Here is a 21,719-nt window from a genome sequence, read left to right on the forward strand (position 1 = left end):
ATGATCTGGAATGCAAATTCAAAGGCAGAGGTTATTCGAATTATGGATGAAGTTGCAGAAAAGTGGCCAGAGACCGAAAAATGGTTTCAGAATAAGAAGGTTGATTGGATTCTTGCTGGAATAACCCCAGAGGCATCTAAGATTCCTATTGAATGGTGGACGAATGCATCACATCATACTGGAATTAGTGAAAGTAGTCACTTTCACGATAACGAGGCAGTAGGCCGAAAGCAAGCTTTGTTAACAGCAATTCTCCGGTATATTACCCGATTTATCATGTATAGAGCATATTACTAATCTCTTTATTACAGATGCAAAAAACATGTACAAGAGATGATCCAAAAGAATAAACTTGCAGAAGAGCTAGGTCTCTTCCCAACTTGGCGATCTCAAAACCCTGTGTATCGTATTGCCAAACAAGTTCGCAAGAAGGGTTTGTTCCATATGTTCAACATATGTTACACATATACTAACCTTATATCAGACAAGCGCTACAAAAAATCTGCCAACCGTCGTATCAATAAACCATACCAGCCCTGGAACGTGATCAATCCTTACGATGACCTTAACCCGACGATGCAACCACCTGGGCTTCCAGATATTTCGGACATAGTTTCGATATCTACTTCAGAGATAACTGACATAAGCTCAGTATATGGTCAATCTATATCTGCACCGCTATCTACCCCTCAGGGTAGTTCAGTTCTTGACGGATCGTCTAGAATAGCGCCGCATGATAGTATTTCTCAGCAGTTAGGCTATACTCAGGGATTCGATGATGAAGAGGCACGGCTACAGCAAGAAGTTGCGGAACTTGAGAGAAAGCAAAGGATCTTAGCCCTTCGAAGGAAGAAGGAGGAATTATTACGGAGTATAGAGTCAGGCGAATCTTTGGTATAAGTTAAGAATATCTTGAATTTACTTTGAGCATAAGTTTAACATATGTTCCGTATAGACAAATAACAGAAAATTCATACAAAGAGACCTACGCCTAACTAAAGGGACTCAAAAGCATCAGAGGATGAGTCCTCTACCTCTACCTCTACCTCTACCTCCTCCTCCTCCTCCTCCTCCTCCTCCTCCTCCTCCTCCTCCTCCTCCTCCTCCTCCTCCTCTACCTCCTCCTCCTCTACCTCCTCCTCCTCTACCTCCTCCTCCTCTACCTCCTCCTCCTCTACCTCCTCCTCCTCCTCCGAGTCTTGCATATGGGGAGCAGGTGGGCCACCTCCTCCATCACTATTGTCTCCATTACCGGCAGTGGGGCCAAAACCCGCGAAGGGAATAGGATTCCCAGGGACGCCAGGTCCACGCTACATACTATTAGCATATGCTTAACATATCATTTCTTAAAAAAAGGGGACTTACCCGGCGGCTGCGATGACCAGAACTCGGGGTTGCTGGGGCCTGCCAGCGGTGGAAACGAGTGCCGTATTGTGCGGCAAACTGTGCATCGGTAGCTCTATACGGATTGTTAGCATACGCTAAACATATGAGAGTCATATGTAACAAGTATATCAATCTTGTGCAAAACGTAGAGTACCCAGAGTACTTACGCAATTCGCTCCAGAGCGGAGGCCCAGTGTCCAATCCATCCATTGTCAGGGCCGCGTCCAGGCTCATGGAGGTAGCTAGCATCCCGCCAGCCACCCTGCAGGACCCAACGCTTGATGGCGTTTTGGCCCGCAATAATCTCCAGCTGGGTCTTTGCTCGCCGGCTGGGGTTGACGACTATATCGTAGTCATATTGTTAGCATATGTTCAACATATCCAACGAATAGACACTTGCCAGCTCCGGAATGTTCATTGCGGATGTGTCGACGCAGAGCAGGTCCCTCTGAGAAGACTAGACCGCACATTTGGGACGGAGGGTTGACGACAATATCACAGCTGTTCCTCTCAGTGTCAGCATACGATAACCATGCCCTCAGTATATTCAGACACCACGTACACTCCTATGTTCTCTTTGTTGAGAACCTCGGCCGGATTTGGAGGCGGGGTCGCCGCGATATCAGCTGCCTTGATGTCGTAGTGGCGTGCGCCTGCAGCTAGAGCTGCCGTATACGCAGCTGGCTTCCAGCCACGATTGTTGTCTGGAATGGGCCCTACATATGGTCAACATATCAACAGCATATGCATCTGGGAAACATACCATGTGCATATCCCAGGAGAGGGTCGGGGTTGGTCGCGTTTAAGACTGTGGTGTTGTCAAATTCAGCCCGGGTTGGACCCAGGCCAGGGAAGAGTCCAAGATTCGACATGTTGATGAGCTGGAAGTGTTCAGCATATGCAAAACATATGGAGAAACGCGTCAGGGAGTAGAGTAAACAGGTGTTCTGACCTTTGGTAAACAAAGTGGGTGGTGAGGGAAGAAGAAGAAGAAAATGGTGTTGTGTTTGTGTTGAAGATATATCTCTCATTTCTTTGTTGACACTTTTGATTCATGACCCCAAACAAACTATATTTTTCTTTCAACACGTGTAATTTACTAGAAGAAAGACTACCTCTTTTATATTATTATGAATAAAAAATAGATAGAGTCTTTAAGAGTATAGTATAATCTTCTATATAGAGTTGTAAAGAGATGTATAGAGTGATAGTATATTTTAGTGAGGTAGGGGTTCAACTAAAGTTGAACCCCTACATAATTATTAATCATATGCATAAAAGTAAGTATAAGAGCTCATCAGGACCCAAAATAGTTTGGGTACGTGTGAGGTCGGGTACCTCATGGGTACCCAAAATTAGTCAGAAATTTTTTGGGTCCGTGTGAACTTTTTTTGGGTACGTGTGAGCTGGAACCCGTATATGGATGGCTGGGCCAGCCTGCTCGGCAAACGCTTAGTCAGCATATATAACTAACTAAGTTAAATCGATCTTACCTGCGCCTCTCTTAATGTCGGAGCAAAGCTGTTCCGGTCCGTCAGTATATTTAGCCAACAGTATCCACTAGTCCAAATACCATCGTTTTTCCCCCTTTCCGTCACTTAACTAGACACCTGAGGCAGGAATGCCTCTCGTGCCCTTTTGCTAATGACTGAATTGTCATCGCGGCCTTGCTCCCTTCATCGCGGGTCTCTTTCAAGGAGCCAGTCACCAGGGGGGTTACACTGGCGTAGGTTGATTTGAATATGATAAGCTTCGACCGATATGGCGATCTGCTTCTACCTGTCTTGCCGTTGCGTCTGGGTCATCTCTGCAATCACTCGGGGATTCAAAGCACAGGAAGGGAGGGATTTGGTTCTGGCTACCTTCGCGCCGTACACTGAGAGCTTTAAAGATGGATTCTACGGCGTTCGTGAATAACTCGTTATCTCGCTTGCGCTCTGCTTCACTTTCGCGACGGGCTCGGGCAGCGATATCGTATATTGGCAGAACGACCGTAAATACAGGACGCGAGAACTTGTGCCGCCGTTGCTCGGACTAACTTAAGAGAAGGCTCTCTGAATGCCAAATGTGCGGCAAAATTCGGGGAGTTGAGGAGGCGTAAGACGTAGTGTTGAAAACGTTCTGCACTCCATCATGTCCTGCCATGCTTTGCACACGCCGACATAGGGAGCAAAACGATCATCTCCGAGGCTGTCATGCTGAAGGAAGGCTACTTGGATGCTGAGGAGTTTGTCAGTTTCTCCAGATTGAAGAAGGAGTGATCTGGAACTCTGGATGCCATAATGACTAGCTCCCTTTAGGCGACAACAATGTCGACTGTCGAGACTGTAATTTTGCCATCAGCATATACTCTAAAACCAAGTCGCCATACTTGTTCAAATATCATGAAACTACAAGATTCCAGGCAACAGACGTGGGTCAAATAAGACTCGATTTGCAACAACAATTTGAATCAAGAACATAATTATGGATAACAAAAAAGAGTGGGCCCTTCTTTCAACTCCGAGCCCAAATTTGTCGTGTCGCATGCCATGCTCTTTATATCATGGTGTTCTATTCTCGAAGAGACCAACCCTCTGCCCTTAGATCTTGGATCCGAGTCACTCCGAGAGAGGAGGGAAGTTGCGCACGAAGCTAAGTGAACAATTAGTCAGTAATCTGATCCGATAGCAGGAAAAAGGAATCATCAGTGACGGTTAGGGTTCACATACTGAGCAGGGCACTCGTATCCAGCGGGATTCTTGTTCAGGTACAGCTGGTGGTATTCCTCGGCATCCCACCACTGCCCAGCAGGCACGATCTGAGTAGACACAGGCTTCTTGTACCACTCCTTGCTAACCTTATCTGTAACTTCCTCGGCGACCTTCTGCTGCTCCTCGCCATGCGTGAAAATCGCGCTGCGGTACTGGGTGCCGACATCAGGGCCTTGGCGGTTCATTGTCGTCGCGTCGTGCATACGGTAGAAGAACTCGACAAGCTGGCGGTAGCTCACAACGGAGGGATCGAAGGAGATTTGGAGAGCTTCGGCGTCTACAGAAACAGGAAAGAAATGTGAGCAAGGTCTTCGTGTGCGGCGCATACCTCGTCGATAGTCGGCGAGCTTCGGAGTAGAACTTACGACCAGTATCACCACCGCATACGGCGCGGTAGGAAGGCGACGAAGTCTGGCCACCGCAGTAACCGACCTTAGCGTCCAAAAGGCCCTTGCCGCTGCCAAAGTGCTTCCGGAACAGGTGCTCGACGCCCCAGAAGCAACCGGCAGCGAGGGTGGCCTTCTCAGTGGTGGTGGACATCTTGCGCGCTTGCGACTCCGGGGTCACGGAGAGGATGGGCGAGCTGGTCGAGAAAGGGCGGAAGAGACGTGACAAGAAGGTTGAGGCAACCCGCGCGGCGAAGGACATCTGCCAGAATTATTTCTGGATTCGAGTGGAGATATCGTGGATGCGAAGTGGGGAATGGATGGGATAAGCTGACGTGATCGATTCTTTGCACGAGCAGATTGAGGACCTCTAGACCTGGGACTTGATTGTGATCACAAATGAATCTGACGAGCTTTCAAGCTAAATATAGAAGAAACTACGAGAAGAGTAGTAGTGAGTACCATCTGGAAGCTGTCAAACTCGAGTGGCGTCATCGCAGTCATCTCGGGTTTCTGACAAATCGCAGCTCCCCACATTCTTCAAGCTAAGCCCTAACTAAAGGGGATTGATAAAATCACTGTCTGCCTGATTTATGCCTGAATTTTCAGAGATCAGGCAGGAGGGAGCCATTTATCCAGAAGGGGGGGCATTTTATCCATCCCCTAACTGAATAGCCCTGTCGAAACCAGCTTAAAGGGGTAAACGAGGATTAAGGACAACACTATGTTGGAATGAACCAGATCAATGTCATTAATGTACACAAAAAAGAAGAATATGTCGAGCGAAAAAGAGATACACAAAAGAAACACCGACAAGCGAGTAGTAAGCACCGGGACCGAATATTGTAGATAATGACAGGAGAGAAGTGACCAAGGAACCGAAAAACACCGTGAGATCCCTGGAGAGGAGCATCACAAAGTAGAAAAAGAAAAAAGAAGGGTGGTATCTAGTACGCCAACGCCGGATGCCGAGTTCCAATAGCCCATACAAAGCATAACAGTAATAATTTAAAACAGATGTTCGTCGTCTACCGGAGTCCACTCGATGTGAAATCCTGAGTGTGGTTGACAGTGGGTGCTGCGATCGCGCTGAGGCGCAGTGCATCCCTGCTAGACAGGCTAGCATGCCGAGGGCGGATGTCACCTCCCAGAGTGATCCGTCGCCCAGTATGCTTCATCACAGGCAAGGTGTGGGGACTGAGGACACTGGGCTTGGCCTCACCTTCGCGCTCACTCTTGACCATACGACGGGCCTGAGATGCAGTGAACATGGTGCCCTCACTTGGGGAGCTGCTGTATGTAGCAGAGGTTGGGCTGCGACGACGGTGAACTCGCAATGAGTTGCTACCGGAGACTGCGCCAACGTGGCTGCTGGAAATTCGACGCATGGCGGAGTTAATTTTCATAGCCTCATCCTTGTCAGTCTTCCAGTTGTCCTTGCTGTCAGACACCGGGCTGCTCGACAGGTTCCCACTTGGAGAACGGACAGCAATTCGGGATGGCTTTTCTGACGAAGCACGATTCAAGAAACTACTTCCCTCAATGTCGCGAAGGGGAGATTTCTCATTGTCAGAAATTGGCAGACTGGTGGACGGAGGTGGGCTTAGGGGAGAGCCGCCAGACTTCTTGGACAAGAATCCGGCCTTGAATCGATTACCGTTCTTCTGAACGTTCAGGGTCGGCTCAGCCGGACCCGGAGCAGGGGAAATTGAGTAAGCTGGGCTGACTTTCCGAGGAATGTTGCGTGGAATAGGAGATACACCTCTCGGGAGAGTAGGCTCGGTGGGTTCTGCCTCGGAGCCAGTATCGTCTGAGGACTCAGCAGCAGCTTTCTGGGGAGTCTTCTGGAACTCAGTGAGGGGACCATCCTCTTCGTCATCCTTCCAGCGGACAGATCGTTTAGAAGCCTTAGCTTGCGTCTTCTTGGGTGTAAAGCTGACAGTCTTACGGCCAGCAGCAACCTTGCGACGACGTGGAGAACTCTTCATCGGAGAAGCAGCCGCCACCGGGGCGAGCTGAACTGAAGGAGTGAGTGAAAATCTGGGAGCCGGCACTCCCACCAAGCTGAATCTCTTTCTCGGCTTTGGAGGACTGGCAGACTTGGCAGGGCTTTGCAGGTTGAAACTGGGGACGGCAGGCAGATTACCGTCGGCCTTGATAAGGCTGGTGACTGCATCGGTGCAGCCCTCCAGCATCTTCATGAGAATGAGACGCCCCTTCTGGATAGCCTCGGTAGCATTGAGTTGCATGATATCCTCAATGGAGGTCATCATCTCAAAGTGAGCTTGGAGCAGCAATTGTACTGCGGCGGCCTCGCCGGCCTTGTCCTGATCGACCACTGCAGACAAAGCCTCGCGCTCAGCATTGGAGCGCAGAAGCTCAGCTTCTCTGTCCAGATTTGCGTAGTCACTGGCATCACTGATGTCAAATTCCTGCAGCTGATTTGTCGCGTTCTCAACTGCGGAAACCATGGCTCGATCCCATGTGTTCTTCGACAATCGTTGGTTGTAATGGTGTCGACTCCCCTCGAGCTCGAGTAGAATGCCTTGGGCAGTTTTGCGAACGGCATGAAGGCTAGATAAGCCTTCCTGATTCTCGTGCGACTCGCAGACACTGTCAAAAGCCGCAATCCATGATGACAGGATACCGATGCGGCGACTAATCTGTCTCAGCTTAAGCATGTTGTTGGCCTTCTCCTGTCGTTCGGGAAGGCTATGTTCGTAGGCACTGCGAATTCGTGCAACGCCCTCGCGGACAACAAGGTCCTTCTTTTCAGTCTGCTTCTTGAACTTGGCAAAGGCAAGGTTTTCAGAATCCTTCGCCTGTGTCTTGAGCTCGTTGATCAAGTTCATCTGCTCATCGATCTTGACCAAGAAATCCTTGACGTGACGGTTGACATTGAAGACGTTTCGAGTCACCTTGGTCTGGATGTTCTTGGCGCGGTTGGCATAGCGTAGAGTATTTTGCGTCTCGTCAAAGTGTTGGCTCGAGGGACTGACGCAGACAATCATGACAGTCTTGCAGTTTCCGCCAAGAGCAAACTTCAAGAGTCGAGTCAGCTTCGAGTTTCGGTAAGGGATGTGGTTGCGCTTTCGGGGGTCACAGAGCGCGTTGATGCAGCTTCCGAGTGCTAGCAAAGACTTGTTGATATTAGCACCCTCGAACAGTCGGTCGCCACGGTTTTTCGTAGCACTGGCTCGTTCACTTCCAGCCAAGTCAATAATGCTGAGGGTTGCCATGGTGTGAGGCTCGTTTTGTCCCGCATTTCGATCCTTCTGAGCGATGTTGATTTGGAGAACGGCGTGCGATCGGGATGATGTGGCATTGGCCTCGGTGGGTGACATGGTGCGGGATTCGTTACCTCGAACGATCATATCCATTACCTGCTCCACATTTTGGGGGTGATGGCTTGACAGGCCTGCCACTGAAACAGACTGGTTGACATCTTCTCGAAGCATGAGACCACCCTTGGGGTTGCCTGAGACGAGCAAGTCGCGAATGGTTTCGTTATAGATTTCCAAATAGGAGAGCGATATCTCCGTGGATTTCTCGCCTGATCTCTCATCGATCCTCTCGAAGAGCTCCTGCATTGTCAGGAAAATGATTCCCGGTTGTTGCGCTGTTCCGGTGATGGTGTGTGTCTTTCCGCAGCCCGTAGCGCCGTAGGCGAAGACCGTTGCGTTGTAGCCGTCGAGGACATTGTCGAGAAGACCGCGAGTGGTGGATTCGTAGACCTCTCCCTGGGAGGCATTCTGGTCAAAGATACGATCGAAGGCAAAGGTTTGGTCCTTGACGCGTTTGCCATTGGGGACGACGCTCCTGGAGAACTTCTGGACGGGGTTGTCTTCGGGGGGATCGAACACCCTAGAGCTGGTTAGTATATTCTAACCCCATGGATAACTTAATGTAGCGTGTTTGTACTCACAAGCATCGGTCATCAATCACCTTGACAATGGAGCGAAGTCCTTTCTGGTTCAGCTTGGGAGTCGGGACGCCAGCCAGCGACCCATCACCAAGGAACAGAGGACCATCGTCGGTTCTAGAGAGTTGGGCCGCCTCACGGATAGTAAAGGGCCTCACACGGACCGCAACAGTGATCGAAGAGGCGCCATCGGAGGAGGCCATGATGGAATCAGGGCGTGTTTATTCTCGCCAAGTCGCGAGGTTGCGGGGCCGTAGTCGAGGCAGTTGGCGACACCCTGCGGTCGGCAAGGGCAGATGGTGTTTGCGTGCGTCGAATTGGGCGAAAGTAGTAATGATGAAAGATGAAGAATGTGTGTGGAGCTAAAGGCGTATGGGGTACGGGATGCAGTATTCTCCGAGAGTCTCCTGGGTGCGATTTCATTTGTTGATGGGGGTGCGTGTTGTCCCCTCCTGGTTGCTCCGAGCAACCGTTACAGAGTGGCGATTGGCATGCAGATGCCGTGGCAGCCAATAAGCCACCTCACTGCTACTACCAATCTGCCGCCATCAGGTGTGTTTCAGCTGTCTGCCACGGCGCTTTATCTGCTACCACGCACTGCCGTGTCTCATCAATGCAACGCAGGCTGTAATCCACGTTTGACATATCGCTATGATGATCCGGCTATGACGCCTCTTCTATACTATGTATGGCTAAAGCGAAGCCTAATTTGTCCATGCATGACTACAACATCCTATCGTCCGAGGCTGAATGCGGCTATATTATAAGTGTTCTGTTTCTGAAGTATTCAGGGGAATCTATCTACAGCAATAATTAGGCAACTCCTACAAAAATGCTCGCTCGATTCCGAAGAGACAAAATGACGAACTCGGAAAAATCAGCAATAACCCATAAAGGCATGGAGGCTGAAGAGCTTACAGCCCTGGAAAAATGGAAATAAGCTCAGGGACGCCACAAAGCTCGCTATTTGGAATCAACAGTACCTGGTGATGGGTCCAAACTTCTGAAATGGATACAATCAGTCATCGACGTCCATATCCAGCTTGCCGAGACCGCTCAGCGCGAACAACGCATCAGCGAACAAGTCGAGCAGCTTATAGGGCATCTTGAACCAGAGGACAAAGGAGAGATTCAAGATCTACACGACGAGTTGAATCGCCTAAGAGCAAGGTACTGGTATCTTGAAAGCGATCTATACATCCTTGAACACGACTGTCCTATAGACTCTCTCAAAAAGGGCTATAACTGGTTACACAGCCAGCATGGTTGGAACTTAATAAGCGACTGGCTTCGAAATGATTGCGTTAGGCGAGGTGGGTGCTGTGGCCGAAGTTGGCGATGTTGTAAAAAACCACCAGTTCAGCACAGACTGAAGGGGTGGGGGCATTGCACCTTTGAGTGCGCTTGTTGCAATCGGTTTCGAGGCGTCAAATTGGAAAAAGGAGAGAAACCACCCCATATCAAGTTCGATTGCACGGATTGGACAAACCGGCCCTATATCGAGAACATGCTCAGGGCGTATATATGGTCAATACCTAGAATAAGGAGTCGTTAGCTTATACTTGCTAGATCTATTTCGTATCTCCTTGTGCTGTTGGCGACACTCCCCACCTATATGCACGCGAGAACAGCGCTAAGCACAAAATTCCAGTAAATGCTCTACACACTCGAATATAGGCGGCTCTCACGATCTCCTCCGTCTTTTTGTCAATGTTAGCGCCATCCTTAGCGCCGTAACCTCGCCCTATCCACAGTCTCATCATTGTGATATATTTCTATTGTGCAGTGTACAGTTTAGAGGTGGATATTCCCTTGCTTTCATTGTTCGCGCTGTATCCGAAACCCCCAAGTAAACTCCGTACCGTGAGAAAGATTTGAAGCAAGAAGCCACCCTTATCCACATGCGCCGAAAGCCACCCTCTCGATCCCCAGCATTTTAAGTAGTATGCAATCCATCATTCGTAAAGTTCGATACTCAAGCAGGTTATTCCTCCTCATCATCGAAGGTCGGAATCACCACGTCCCAGCCAGGATCGTTCGAGTCGATGTCTGCATCATCCTCGTCGTTTGCCGGCACGTCGCCTGGTTTGCGGAAGCTGAATGCAACCAAATGGCCATTGTCGAGACCTGCAGCTAGCACAGTACCCGAGGAAGCTCTCTTTCCAGCAGTGCTCTTCGATGTATCTCCTCCGTCAGTCTGTAGGAGTTTCCACCCTTTCTCGAGATCACTTCGATCCACGGGCACGCCAAAATCGATGAGCGCCGAGTCCGAGGGAATAGGCTCTCCATTTATTTCAATCATATTGCGCGACTTTAAGGCTTCGAGTAGCTTCTCTTTGACGGCTGTAAGGGGTTCGTGTGGTTGGAGGGAGAGGAGGATGGTGCTTTTATGTTTCTTGAAGAGAAGGGTCGTCGCCCGCGAGTCGGGCTTTGCTTGTTTTGGAGGCTGCACGTCAAGAGTTAAGAAGAAATGTCGGTATTCAAGCGAACTAAACTTTTCACATACCATTTTGCAATGTTGCAGATGTGACTCGGTGCGGTTGCTTGTCTGGTTGAAGGTCGCTCTGATTGACGTGACCCAAGGCGGAGAGTCGGGGCGGGACTTGGCCGCGCTCCGATTTTCTGACGCAGTGTTCACCACATATTAGAACCGTCCGCTCTACGCTCCAAGTGCTTCCTCTCTAGCACGTATCCCTCCAGGATGGATAATCAGCAATCAAAGTCCGACTCCGCCAGGGAATCTTCGCTCTTACTAAAGCTTCTCCACTGGCACAAGCTCTTCGAATCCGATACTCCTCCGCGGCTTGGCATCGATGTCGACCGACGCATACCCTACGCTCTGATGTCCGCTTTCACGACCGGAATGACACTGGGATACTATCATGGAAGCAAGAAAGCTGGCCTTGTGTTCCGAGCTGAGAACGCTCATCGGTTCCCAACGACCTCGTCCGGATGGTTCCAGTACCACAAGACCAAGAACTACATCTCCGTGGTTGGCGGCGTGAAGGATGGGTTTAAGATGGGTTCGAAGCTGGGAGCAGGAGCATTGGCATTCTGTCTGTTTGAAGAGACGGTTGACTATGCTCGTCATGATGAGCGGGACTTTTTGTCCACCGTCACAGCTGGATTGTCTTGCTCGGGTATCTACAGTCTACTGGGTAAGGCCTGCTTAAAGACCCAACTCTTGCACAATTACCAACCTCAATACTAATTTGACACTCTTCTATACAGCACGTCACGATGTCTATACTGCTGCGCGAACCGCCAGGCTCGGGTTGAAGATGAGCTTAGTCTACGGGCTATTGCAAGACACCCTGGAAACCATGAAGGGCAATCGCCCTGCCTATATCGATTTCATCACGGGGAACCGTCGGTCCAAAAATATCGAGGGGTCGGTTTGATACAAGTACATTCATGCCTGTACTCCAATTGCTCCCTATATTGGGATTTGGACCAGCCGGGTTTATCGTTTATCGTGACGGAGAGCTCCTGAGAACAAGGTCGCAAGAGTCCGCTAGCTTTGGAGGTGTCCCCACCATTCCTCGGAGCCGAGCTACTTAGACTGCGATGCACTCTTGCTCATATTAAGCAGGCATCTATCGCATGGGCGGTGTACACCCGTCCACTTTCGGTGCCTCTCCGACGGCCCAGACTGCCGAACTGGGAGAAGACACCTCCAACCATGTCTGTTATGAGATCCACTGGTCAATCGGTGCCACCGAATGGCACGGACAAACAGATTGGACACTGGTCGAGTCTTGAAAGTAATCGATAAAGCTCTTGCTTTCTCTGATGCTGACTCTCATTCGAGGAAATAAGATGTGGGAGCTAGTCTGGACAACTCGCACTGTACCATTTTTTCATCTACATTTTGATACCCCATTGTACTATTACAATATGGAAAATTTCTATTCTCTCTCGTTTCACAACTACTCCATTCCATCTGACCATTGTACAACTGACCTTGGATTCTCAGCGTAACTCTTGCGGGTTGTTGTGACATCTGCGGGCACGTGATGATATGCGCCCAGTAATGCAGCACGCAGGCCTAAAGTGACGATGCTATACGAGAGAATAGGAATATCAGGTACATCTGCTACAAGGGTAATGGACAGGATATCGCGACTGTTGAATCAATAATGGCTATCGTCTGTAGGGAACTGTGGGGAGACTCCGTAGGTTGACATGGCCACTGCACGTACGGGGGATTATAAGTACGTTCAAGGCGTTTTCTACCCTACGCCTTGGGGATGAGAATTTGAAAGTGCAATTAACCGTAGAAAAGTCTGGATTTCATCGTATATCCCTATCTACCATGATCTCCTCCATGAGGGAGGGGGACGGGGAGGCAAATAAGAAGGAGGACTAGAAGGAGGATGATTCTAGTCTCCATTCTCTATCAAATTCATTCAATCTAATTCTCAATCACGAGAAGGCTAGCGGATTAGCCGTGAGATTGGCTATGAGATTTGGTCAATACGTTTGAATCTCATTGAAATGATTGATTCTTACCACAAAGCTCATAAAAATTGGTATATTGTAGGATCATGCCCGAAATCAAACTTCTGCCAGTCAAAAGATAGCTAATTGAGCAAGTTGCCCATAGTCCGCCGTCCTGCACGCCGAGAAACCCGCATTGGGATCTGCGGTGGATGCCAACGAAATCACCGAGCTCTTGAACTCTGCCAAGGAGCGAGAGTCCATCTATCCGACGCTCTTCTGTTGCTCGTGACCAGGTACATATTTCATCCCTATCGTAGCCCTTTCGCTCCTAAATAATTATTCTTTGAGAATCGACTCTTGGACCAATCGAATGGCTTCTGCAGCCACAAAAAGGAAAGAAAAAAAAATGCGACGATCCGAATTTATGATTGACCGCTTTGTGCCGCCCCCACCAGCGATGCGAATATCCTACTGTAGACGAAGGGATGGTCCTGGTTAGGCTGGCACCAGAATGCTTGGATGAAAAAGTTGAAGCTTTGGAGAAATAGCAGAGAGTGGAGCTCTCCCACAGAGTTTCCGAAGGTTGCCAGAAGATCGGTGGAGCTCAACCGCATTTGACGTCGCTGAGTCGACTCCCTCCACACCCCACCTTCACGCCTGAAGGACCTCTCTCCCCGTGAGCTTTGACATCCTTCACATCCTTTGACCCCTCCAGATCCCTCCCCCATCTTTGTCCCCCCGCAGATGTCGCTCTGCTAGCGTCGCGAATCTACCCATTGGGTGTGGAAGAATGCCGACGGGAAGCTCGACTCTGGTGCTGCTTTCGTCGACGTCATCGTTCTATTGATGCTCCCACGCCCTATATACCTGGTCCCTCGCCGACAAACCTTTCTATCTGATCGTGCTACCTCCTGTTTGAGATCATGCGTCGCCATGGTAGGGCCAGCGGAGGCCCGACCAAGGCCGTCTCGCCCTTGTCCGATACCGTCTCGCTCATCCATTCCTTCGATTCGGTCCTCAACCCCAACCGACCGGCACGACCTTCGCCCTTGGCCTCCTCCCATATAAAAGCCTTACCGCTCGAGCTCGTCGATCGTCTGCGCTCGTTTCCGTTGTTCCAGGCCACACCCGAATCCTTCTTGATCGAGGTCGGCCAGCACCTGCGACCCCAGCTCCATGCCCCCAACGACTATATCCTGACCGAAGGCGACGATGCAAGGGCGATATATTGGTTGGTGCGGGGCACCGTCTCAGTCACATCACGCGATGGCGAGAGTATCTATGCCGAGCTCAACCCGGGAGCGTTCTTCGGAGAAATCGGCGTACTGATGGATCGGCCACGCACGGCGACGATCATCGCTCGTACCCGGTGCATGCTGGTCGTGCTCACAAAAGAAGATTTTCGAAATATTTTGCCACGCTTCCCAGAAGTGGAGCGGGCAATCAGAGAAGAAGCGCAAGAACGCTTAATGATTTTGGAGAAGAAAAAGAAAGAAACCTCGGCGCCTGTCGTGGATGAGCCCAGCCCTAGCCCAGTACGGAGGGGTTCCAAACGCTTGAGAGAAAGCTTCTCTAAAGACTTGGTTGTGGCCGAGGAAGACTTCAATGCCAGCTCGATTCATAAAAAGCGAAAATCGCCGAGCCCAGGGCGGCGGGATCCTTCCAGTGCGCTGGCCAATGGCTTGGTCAATGTCCGTCTCTTGCTCAAAGAGCTTCCTCTGTTCAACGGGTTGCCGGCCGATATTCTCCACTTTTTGGGACTCAATGCCCAGCCAAGCTCATTCCCTCCATTCACCGATATCATCAAACAAGATTCTCAAGGCCGAGAGCTGTATTTCATTGTCCGTGGTGAAGTTGAAGTTGTCACGGAAAGACACAGACAAAGTCATACGCATCATGGCCAAGTGAATGGCGTTGATCGTCCAGAGGTGGAAATCAAAGCTCGGCTGAGGCAAGGTCAATATTTCGGAGAAGTGGTCAGCCTGTCACTCGCACCACGTCGGACAGCTACCGTTCGATCCGTTACGTCGGTGGAGTGCCTCATGCTGAGCGGGGAGGTCCTGTCGAAGTTTTGGGAAATGTGTCCCCATGATATTCGCGAGCAAGTTGAGCACACTGCTCAAGAGAGACTTCAAGCTGCTGCAGATGGCGATGTGATTATGACGGATGCAACGGATGAGCAGTCTCCCTTGGGTGATCTCGATCTCGATGAGCGTGTCAAGATAACCGCTGCTCGGAGGCGCTCAATGCCCCTGTTGACTTTGACCGAGACCGAGCTAGACGGGCCACATCAATCGTCACCTGTCGAAGATCAGGATGAAGCTGTATTGAGACCTTCCGACCCGGACCCTTATCTCAGCCTTGGACTGGACAAGGTTCGGCTTCGAAGCCGACGCGGCTCGTTGGCGCCATTGACCCCGGAAGAAATCACGGGCGAGCAGCAACGTCCATACCCCACCGAATCTCGTTCTGTTGGCTCGTCATCCGACCTCGCTCTGCCTGAGACCATAGGTCTCTCAAAACCGCACCAAAAGGCGCGTCCACCCGGTGACGCTCAACACAGCATCTTCCCTGACAGTGTGCTGTTGAACATCTTCCAGTTTATGGAGCTTCACGAACTCCTTCAGCTTCGCGGAGTTTCCTCTCACTGGTCTGAGATCTTGAACACGTCAAGCGAGATCGTTCGCGACTTGGACCTTAGCCTATATAATCGCTGCGTGACGGACGACGTGCTTGTCAAGATAATCTGCCCATTTGTTGGTAATCGGCCTCGGTCTGTTAACATCAACAACTGTTTCCATATCACGGACGAGGGTTTCAATGCGTTGGTCAATACTTGCGCGCCCACCTCGACCACGTGGAGAATGAAAAGTGTCTGGGATGTGACGGCATCTGCAATCCTCGAGATGTCTAGCAAAGCTGTTGGTCTCGAAGAAGTAGAGCTGAGCAATTGCCGAAAAGTGGGAGACACACTGATGGCGCGGATAGTTGGATGGGTCATTCCCGGGACTCAAAAGCCTAGCGAAGGCAAATCAGCCTCCATCAAGCCAACTCTTCAAACAGCCGACGGCATAGTATATGGCTGTCCCAAGCTGAAAAAGCTTACCCTTTCCTACTGCAAGCACGTCACGGATCGGTCAATGCACCACATCGCCTCTCACGCCGCCAGCCGTATTGAGGAAATGGACTTGACACGCTGCACTACCATCACAGATCAAGGTTTCCAGTATTGGGGCAATGCACGCTTTACCAACCTGCGCAGACTTTGTTTGGCGGATTGCACATACCTGACGGACAATGCCATTGTCCATCTTACAAACGCAGCTAAGCAGCTGCAAGAGTTGGACCTGGTAAGCTCGCCATCATTTCCAAGCACATACCCTCCAATGTACTAACTAATATTCCATAGTCCTTCTGCTGTGCCCTCTCCGATACGGCAACCGAAGTTCTCGCTCTCCAATGCTCCCAACTCCAATACCTCAACATGTCATTCTGCGGCTCGGCCATCTCCGATCCCTCCCTAAGAAGCATCGGACTTCACCTTTTGTCTCTCAAACACCTATCAGTCCGTGGCTGCGTCCGTGTCACAGGGGTTGGTGTCGAGGCTGTCGCAGAAGGCTGCCATCAACTCCAATCCTTTGATGTGAGCCAGTGTAAGAACCTAATGCCTTGGTTTGAGGATAATGGGCCCATGCGGTACCAACCACGCATCGAATTTGAGACTGTCGCTTCAAATGGACGGAATTTCAGGTGACCAGAGCACTTGCCGTTGCTGACCGTCATCTCTCTTAATTTGTATCCCTACCACGGGCGTCCATCCCCCAAGCACTCCGCCTCAACTTGACGACCGTACGGCAATGTATACTGTGCTTGTTCCCACTGTGCTTGTTCCCACCTACCACACTACCATTTAGCCCGCCATGTTATATGATATACTACGGCTTTTATGCACTTTCTCTCATTGCGTTATATCTTTGTTCCACGGCTTACTCGTATCATCCTTCAGTCTTCTGTTTTAACCGCCATCGAGCTATTAACAACGTCTTCTCATAACTGTGGGAGTTCAAGTGCTTTTTTGTGATACTTTCATTCTTTTTTGTCTCTGCCCCGTATAGATTGGGCTTTTGACGCGTTTTTGGATTTGAAATTTGGGTCACAGATTTCTCTGGTTTCTCGGACTGGTCGAGCATGGCAGGAGTTTCAAGACTGACAGCATCCTTTCGCGTGGCAAAGTTCGATATTGAGTAATGTTTGATGGTCTTTGACTGCGATTTGTCTTCTTTTGATGCCATTTACTTACGAGATAATATTTCACCCTCGTCCATGGTTAAGTTTGGTTTCTTTGGTTCTTGGTTAGGTTTGCGGTGTCCCTGTACTTTAACTATTTTGATAGTCTACTCAATGTCCATGTCTTCGAATACTTGAAGTGACTCTATGAGGAAAATTCCGCGGTTGATTCATGCTAGATGTGAGGGCTTGGTGTGTATAATTTATCAACTCCCTCCAAGTGTTCCTCCTTTGAATCATTTCATTATACTCTTTGCACAAGGTGTTTCAAATCAATGACAGATTGATTGAAAGATCGTTGAAAGGCTTTGTAAACAAGACCATGATGAGGCATTCAATATCACGTATAGAACAAAAGGAATCTTTTTATGCCCAAAACTCTCTATCATAAGTCTCTTATAGCTGTTCAGCCTCTCTATAATATCATTGTCTTGCACTCTTACCCAACGGTAGCTTACTAGTCTACAAGAAGTAGCAACAAAAGAGCTCGAAAGGGTCCTCCTGACCGATATGCAAATGTTTGTTCCGGCCTTGAAACAATATCCTGCAGTCTGTATTTACTGGCAATTGATGGCCTTAGCTTCACCAAGTCTTGTTTGCGTCCAACTTATAAATTTCTTCTTCCTCCCTTCTGAACTCTGACCCTTTCGCTCTCCACCTTCAACACAGTCCTCTCTCTTCAGGGAAAATCCCCCTTTCACCTTCCTACGATCCCATAAAGCATATCCATTTGTAAGTACGAGGCCCTCTTCACCCACCGGCTCAACGAATATCAGAGCCATCTAAGAAGTCAACTTCCTGGATTTCTCATCAAATTCCTCTGAGCTGACATTAATACTTCTCTGACTTAGCCATCGATCGGTCATACCATACTCGATAACCACAATGGGTGAACAGAATCCCTTCGAAGACGATCCCGACATATTCGCGGATCTGGTCGCATTCGACGGATTCCCAACCCTCAACCACGGAGATTCGCTAGATTCGCTGGTTGACGCTGCCGGTGCCTCGCCTGAAGATCGTTCGTCCAACCCATTCTCGACCACGCCTCCAGTCGACCAGGGAAGAAATCAGCCTGCGGCGGTTACTGAAGCCCCGACCTTGGCCATCAATGACTCTGAGTCTACCCCGGCCCCAGAGAGTATTCAAGGTGACGATGGTGGCCAACCGGCGCGCGGCAAGAAACGGCGCCGTAGCCGTAATTCGCCTGAGCCAGATTACTCCCAGATGATCTTGGAGTTGAACAAGAAGCGCAAGCGAACTGGCCAGGCCTGTGATCGATGCCGGGTATGTTGATTAACCTCAATGCTACGAGCCTCTTTTTCTACTTGGTATATCATGCGCAGCGGATACGCTAACCACATGGCTCTCGCATAGGTTCGCCGTTACAAGTGCGACCCGAGCCCCAACGGCTGTCTCAACTGTTGCATGACTGGAGTATCCTGCAAAGTGACAGACTGTGTAACTGGAGAAACATATGTCCGAGGTGCTGCCGGTCGAATGGCCGCTGAAATTGAGGCGCTGAAGGCCCGTGTTGCCGGTCTGGAGCGGGAAAACGAACAGCTTCGGCGTGAGGCTAAGCCGCAATATGGACTTCAAGACAGGACTTCTCCAGCGACTTCTGGGTACTCGTTAGTTGCCTTTGTAAGCTTGCAGCAGCATACACACATGCAGCATCAGCAGATCGTTGCCCTGCAGCAAGAGAACTTGCGGATCCGCCAATGTGATCGGATGCTACGCGAAGAAAGACAGAAGCTGCAGAAGCGTATCGAGGAGCAGGAGGAGATGCTACGCATCACAGAGGTAAGCTCCTTGTATTTTCATTTGCTTGGAAGAGTATACTAACAGAAGTGACCAGGATGTCCCGCTGTTCAATAAGAAGGGAAACTGGGATCTCTAGGTATACCATCATCCCCTCAACCCAGACAGATCTTGACGAGAGTCTACAATTTATGGCCCTGTCAGACTCCCATTACCTTTCGATGTAATTTCTTTTGTCTGATCATTGTTGTATAGACGCGATTCCGAGCAGCCCCATACCTATGGTTAGTATTTGAGGTCTTGCGTTTCGACTTTGGGCCCACGAAGAGGCAACCATATTCCCAGATCTCAACGAGCTACTCATCAGTACGGAGGCATCATATCATCAACAGGGTTGTCTTTTCCTTTGGACCAAATTGCTGGAGAATTGTGTGAACTGGCGTCTATCGGGGGGCATTTTTGATCCCCATTATCATTCTCCATTGTCGATCTAGCGTGCTCTTGGTTTCCGCATGGTGGCTCTTCGTATGGCTTGATGGGTCAGCCTGGGTCTCATTGATTACTTTGTTAGCATCTGGTATCGATTGAGCCTTTTCATCATGTCCAGTAGGAGACCCTGGGAACAGATGTCTTCCAGGCGTTCCTAAATATTTCGGCATTGTCTCGGTCTATTCTAGGACCAACTCCGTATCTCGTACCTTGTATCGGAAACCTCCTCTCTGTCTAGATTACACTGGTATTCAGTTCCTTACACGTAGATAAATAAGACAAGAAATAATTGTTCGTATATGGGACGAAGTGCCTGCGCTGCCTTCAGGAAGCGTGGTTTGCTTCCAGTTTATAAGCTTCCTCTTCCACTCTCCTGCAGCTCTTACCCTCTACCCTCTTTCCTGCTCAATTTTGGCATCTACAAACCATGAGTAACCGAAACCCCTGCCCTGATGACGGGGGTGGAACTGCACCCTGGTCTAAAGGTAACGTACTCGAGGGCTATCCTCAAGATGACTCTGCAGAGGTGGAACTAGGCTTCTTTGCCGGGTTCGTCAAATCTGATGGATTGCCAGGGGCCCACCAGAATGCCTTGCCTACGACTACCACCACTACTGTCAGCCCGGATCAATACGAACCCACACAAATCACCAGTCATCCGAATGTGGCAAACAGTAATACCGAATCCAATCCAGCGCCAGACAGCGCTGATATCGAGGACGGTGCGGAGTCGCCACGCGGAAAGAAAAAACGTCGCGGACGCAACCCACCAGAGCTGGAGTATTCCCAGATGGTTCTGGAACTCAATAAAAAACGTAAACGGACGGGACAGGCTTGTGACCGGTGTAAGGTATGTTGATATATACAATACTTTGCGTGTTTCTCTTCGTATTGGGAACGCAATAACGGATACACTAACAACTTACTCTGTTTTCCCTAGGTACGCGGGTACAAATGCGACCCAAGCCCCACTGGCTGCATCAATTGCCAAGAAGTGGGCATGGTATGCAAACTGACCGACTGCGTCACTGGAGAACCCTATGTTCGGCGTGCGGCTGGCCGAATGGCCGCCGAGATCGAGGAGCTGAATGCCCGCGTCACTAACCTAGAGCGAGAGAACCAAGAGCTCCAGCGCAACATCAAGCCCCACTACATCGTTGAGCATACTACCATTCCTCACCAGGAGCATCAACGACAGCCTCTTTCGCTGGAACAGGAGATCCTCAACCTTCGTGCGGAAAATAGCACACTGCGTCAGCGGCTTGCTATTGTCTACGGCAATAACCATACCCTCAGAGAGAGGGTCCAGGAGCAGGATGAGATGCTCCGCCTGCCCGATGTATATCCCATATACCTTTTTACTCTTTGCCCGAAGAAGATGCTTACAGAATTTCGTAGGGTGTGGAATTGTACAATGCAAAGTACAATTGGGCGGTTTAGTTAGGTACAACACCATCGATCCTACCCGGTCTACAGAATACAAACTGGCCCTTCTCCAATCACTTTCGGGTGTATTCTGTCTAGGCACCGCTGCTTCTGCATCTTTTGAGCAGTGCCGTCTGTGCGGCAGTACGGAACATGGCGTTCAGACCTGGGTATTCGAAAGGCGTTATTTGTGGTGGATGGGTTTTTATGTCCTGGGAACATTCATGACGATTTATCTTTTCTCCATAACTATTTGGTCTGCAAAGCGACTCTTGAATTGATTCAGAGCGAGTGGAGGACCCTCTTGGGTCTATGCTTAGTTCTAAGAATCAATTGAGCGAACTGATTCATAACATCCGGATTCATATTACTTCAGAAGGAGATGATGGAGATGAGAATCTTACAATGACATTGTTACTTGGACAATTAGAAATAGAACTCTCTCAGCATGAAGTCCTCCAGATCTAGATCTATGATAGATTTGATCGAAACTGTCCCCTCAACTGGGCAAATTTATAACACATACACATGAGTGCCTTCATGCTGAGTATGTGGCTATTATGCAGCTTCGTTTAATCCTACAATTCGAGAAAGAAACACACAATATTTGAATTGTCTGGAATAGACAGGGAAACAAGCGTTTCTATTGTTTGCTAGCACGGCTCCCAACGGTCAGAGGCCCACGAAGGCTATAGATATCCGCCTGCCTTGCTCGTAGCTTTTCCTGACTCCCTCGCCCATTTAAGATTCTCTTACCATTCCCACGTCCATCTTGGTTCCTCTCTTCCATCCACCACATTTTCTTTCCAAGACTTGAAGGGAAAAAGCCCACGATCATCTACCTTCCAATAGTAACATTAACTCGGT

General features: G+C 49.6%; 7 protein-coding genes across 7 annotated transcripts; 4 read left to right on the plus strand and 3 right to left on the minus strand.

The window, feature by feature from the left end:
• Positions 1 to 3,986: 3,986 nt before the first annotated feature.
• N7458_010272 (peptide-methionine-S-sulfoxide reductase) lies at positions 3,987 to 4,787 on the minus strand (the record flags this gene model as incomplete). The annotated part of the gene is made up of 3 exons (XM_056913654.1): positions 3,987 to 4,020; positions 4,098 to 4,416; positions 4,505 to 4,787. The coding sequence occupies 3 exons, from the start codon at positions 4,785 to 4,787 to the stop codon at positions 3,987 to 3,989; spliced, it is 636 nt and encodes a 211-aa protein (XP_056762503.1).
• Positions 4,788 to 5,553: 766 nt separating this feature from the next.
• N7458_010273 (kinesin family protein) lies at positions 5,554 to 8,650 on the minus strand (the record flags this gene model as incomplete). The annotated part of the gene is made up of 2 exons (XM_056913655.1): positions 5,554 to 8,389; positions 8,451 to 8,650. 2 exons carry the CDS (start codon positions 8,648 to 8,650, stop codon positions 5,554 to 5,556), a joined length of 3,036 nt encoding a protein of 1,011 aa, XP_056762504.1.
• A 1,781-nt stretch (positions 8,651 to 10,431) lies between these two features.
• N7458_010274 (uncharacterized protein) lies at positions 10,432 to 10,956 on the minus strand (the record flags this gene model as incomplete). The annotated part of the gene is made up of 2 exons (XM_056913656.1): positions 10,432 to 10,893; positions 10,954 to 10,956. 2 exons carry the CDS (start codon positions 10,954 to 10,956, stop codon positions 10,432 to 10,434), a joined length of 465 nt encoding a protein of 154 aa, XP_056762505.1.
• Positions 10,957 to 11,148: 192 nt separating this feature from the next.
• Positions 11,149 to 11,848, plus strand: N7458_010275 (uncharacterized protein; the record flags this gene model as incomplete). The annotated part of the gene is made up of 2 exons (XM_056913657.1): positions 11,149 to 11,605; positions 11,679 to 11,848. 2 exons carry the CDS (start codon positions 11,149 to 11,151, stop codon positions 11,846 to 11,848), a joined length of 627 nt encoding a protein of 208 aa, XP_056762506.1.
• Positions 11,849 to 13,813: 1,965 nt separating this feature from the next.
• N7458_010276 (uncharacterized protein) lies at positions 13,814 to 16,644 on the plus strand (the record flags this gene model as incomplete). The annotated part of the gene is made up of 2 exons (XM_056913658.1): positions 13,814 to 16,240; positions 16,300 to 16,644. The coding sequence occupies 2 exons, from the start codon at positions 13,814 to 13,816 to the stop codon at positions 16,642 to 16,644; spliced, it is 2,772 nt and encodes a 923-aa protein (XP_056762507.1).
• A 1,418-nt stretch (positions 16,645 to 18,062) lies between these two features.
• On the plus strand, positions 18,063 to 19,077 carry N7458_010277 (Zn(II)2Cys6 transcription factor domain-containing protein; the record flags this gene model as incomplete). The annotated part of the gene is made up of 3 exons (XM_056913659.1): positions 18,063 to 18,464; positions 18,555 to 18,980; positions 19,036 to 19,077. The coding sequence occupies 3 exons, from the start codon at positions 18,063 to 18,065 to the stop codon at positions 19,075 to 19,077; spliced, it is 870 nt and encodes a 289-aa protein (XP_056762508.1).
• A 777-nt stretch (positions 19,078 to 19,854) lies between these two features.
• N7458_010278 (Zn(II)2Cys6 transcription factor domain-containing protein) lies at positions 19,855 to 20,867 on the plus strand (the record flags this gene model as incomplete). Its single annotated transcript, XM_056913660.1, has 3 exons — positions 19,855 to 20,277; positions 20,368 to 20,766; positions 20,826 to 20,867. The coding sequence occupies 3 exons, from the start codon at positions 19,855 to 19,857 to the stop codon at positions 20,865 to 20,867; spliced, it is 864 nt and encodes a 287-aa protein (XP_056762509.1).
• Positions 20,868 to 21,719: the final 852 nt, after the last annotated feature.

This window comes from Penicillium daleae (genome assembly GCF_028827525.1).
Source record: "Penicillium daleae strain IBT 16125 chromosome Unknown utg000008l_segment0_segment0, whole genome shotgun sequence".
Lineage (NCBI taxonomy): Eukaryota > Fungi > Ascomycota > Eurotiomycetes > Eurotiales > Aspergillaceae > Penicillium > Penicillium daleae.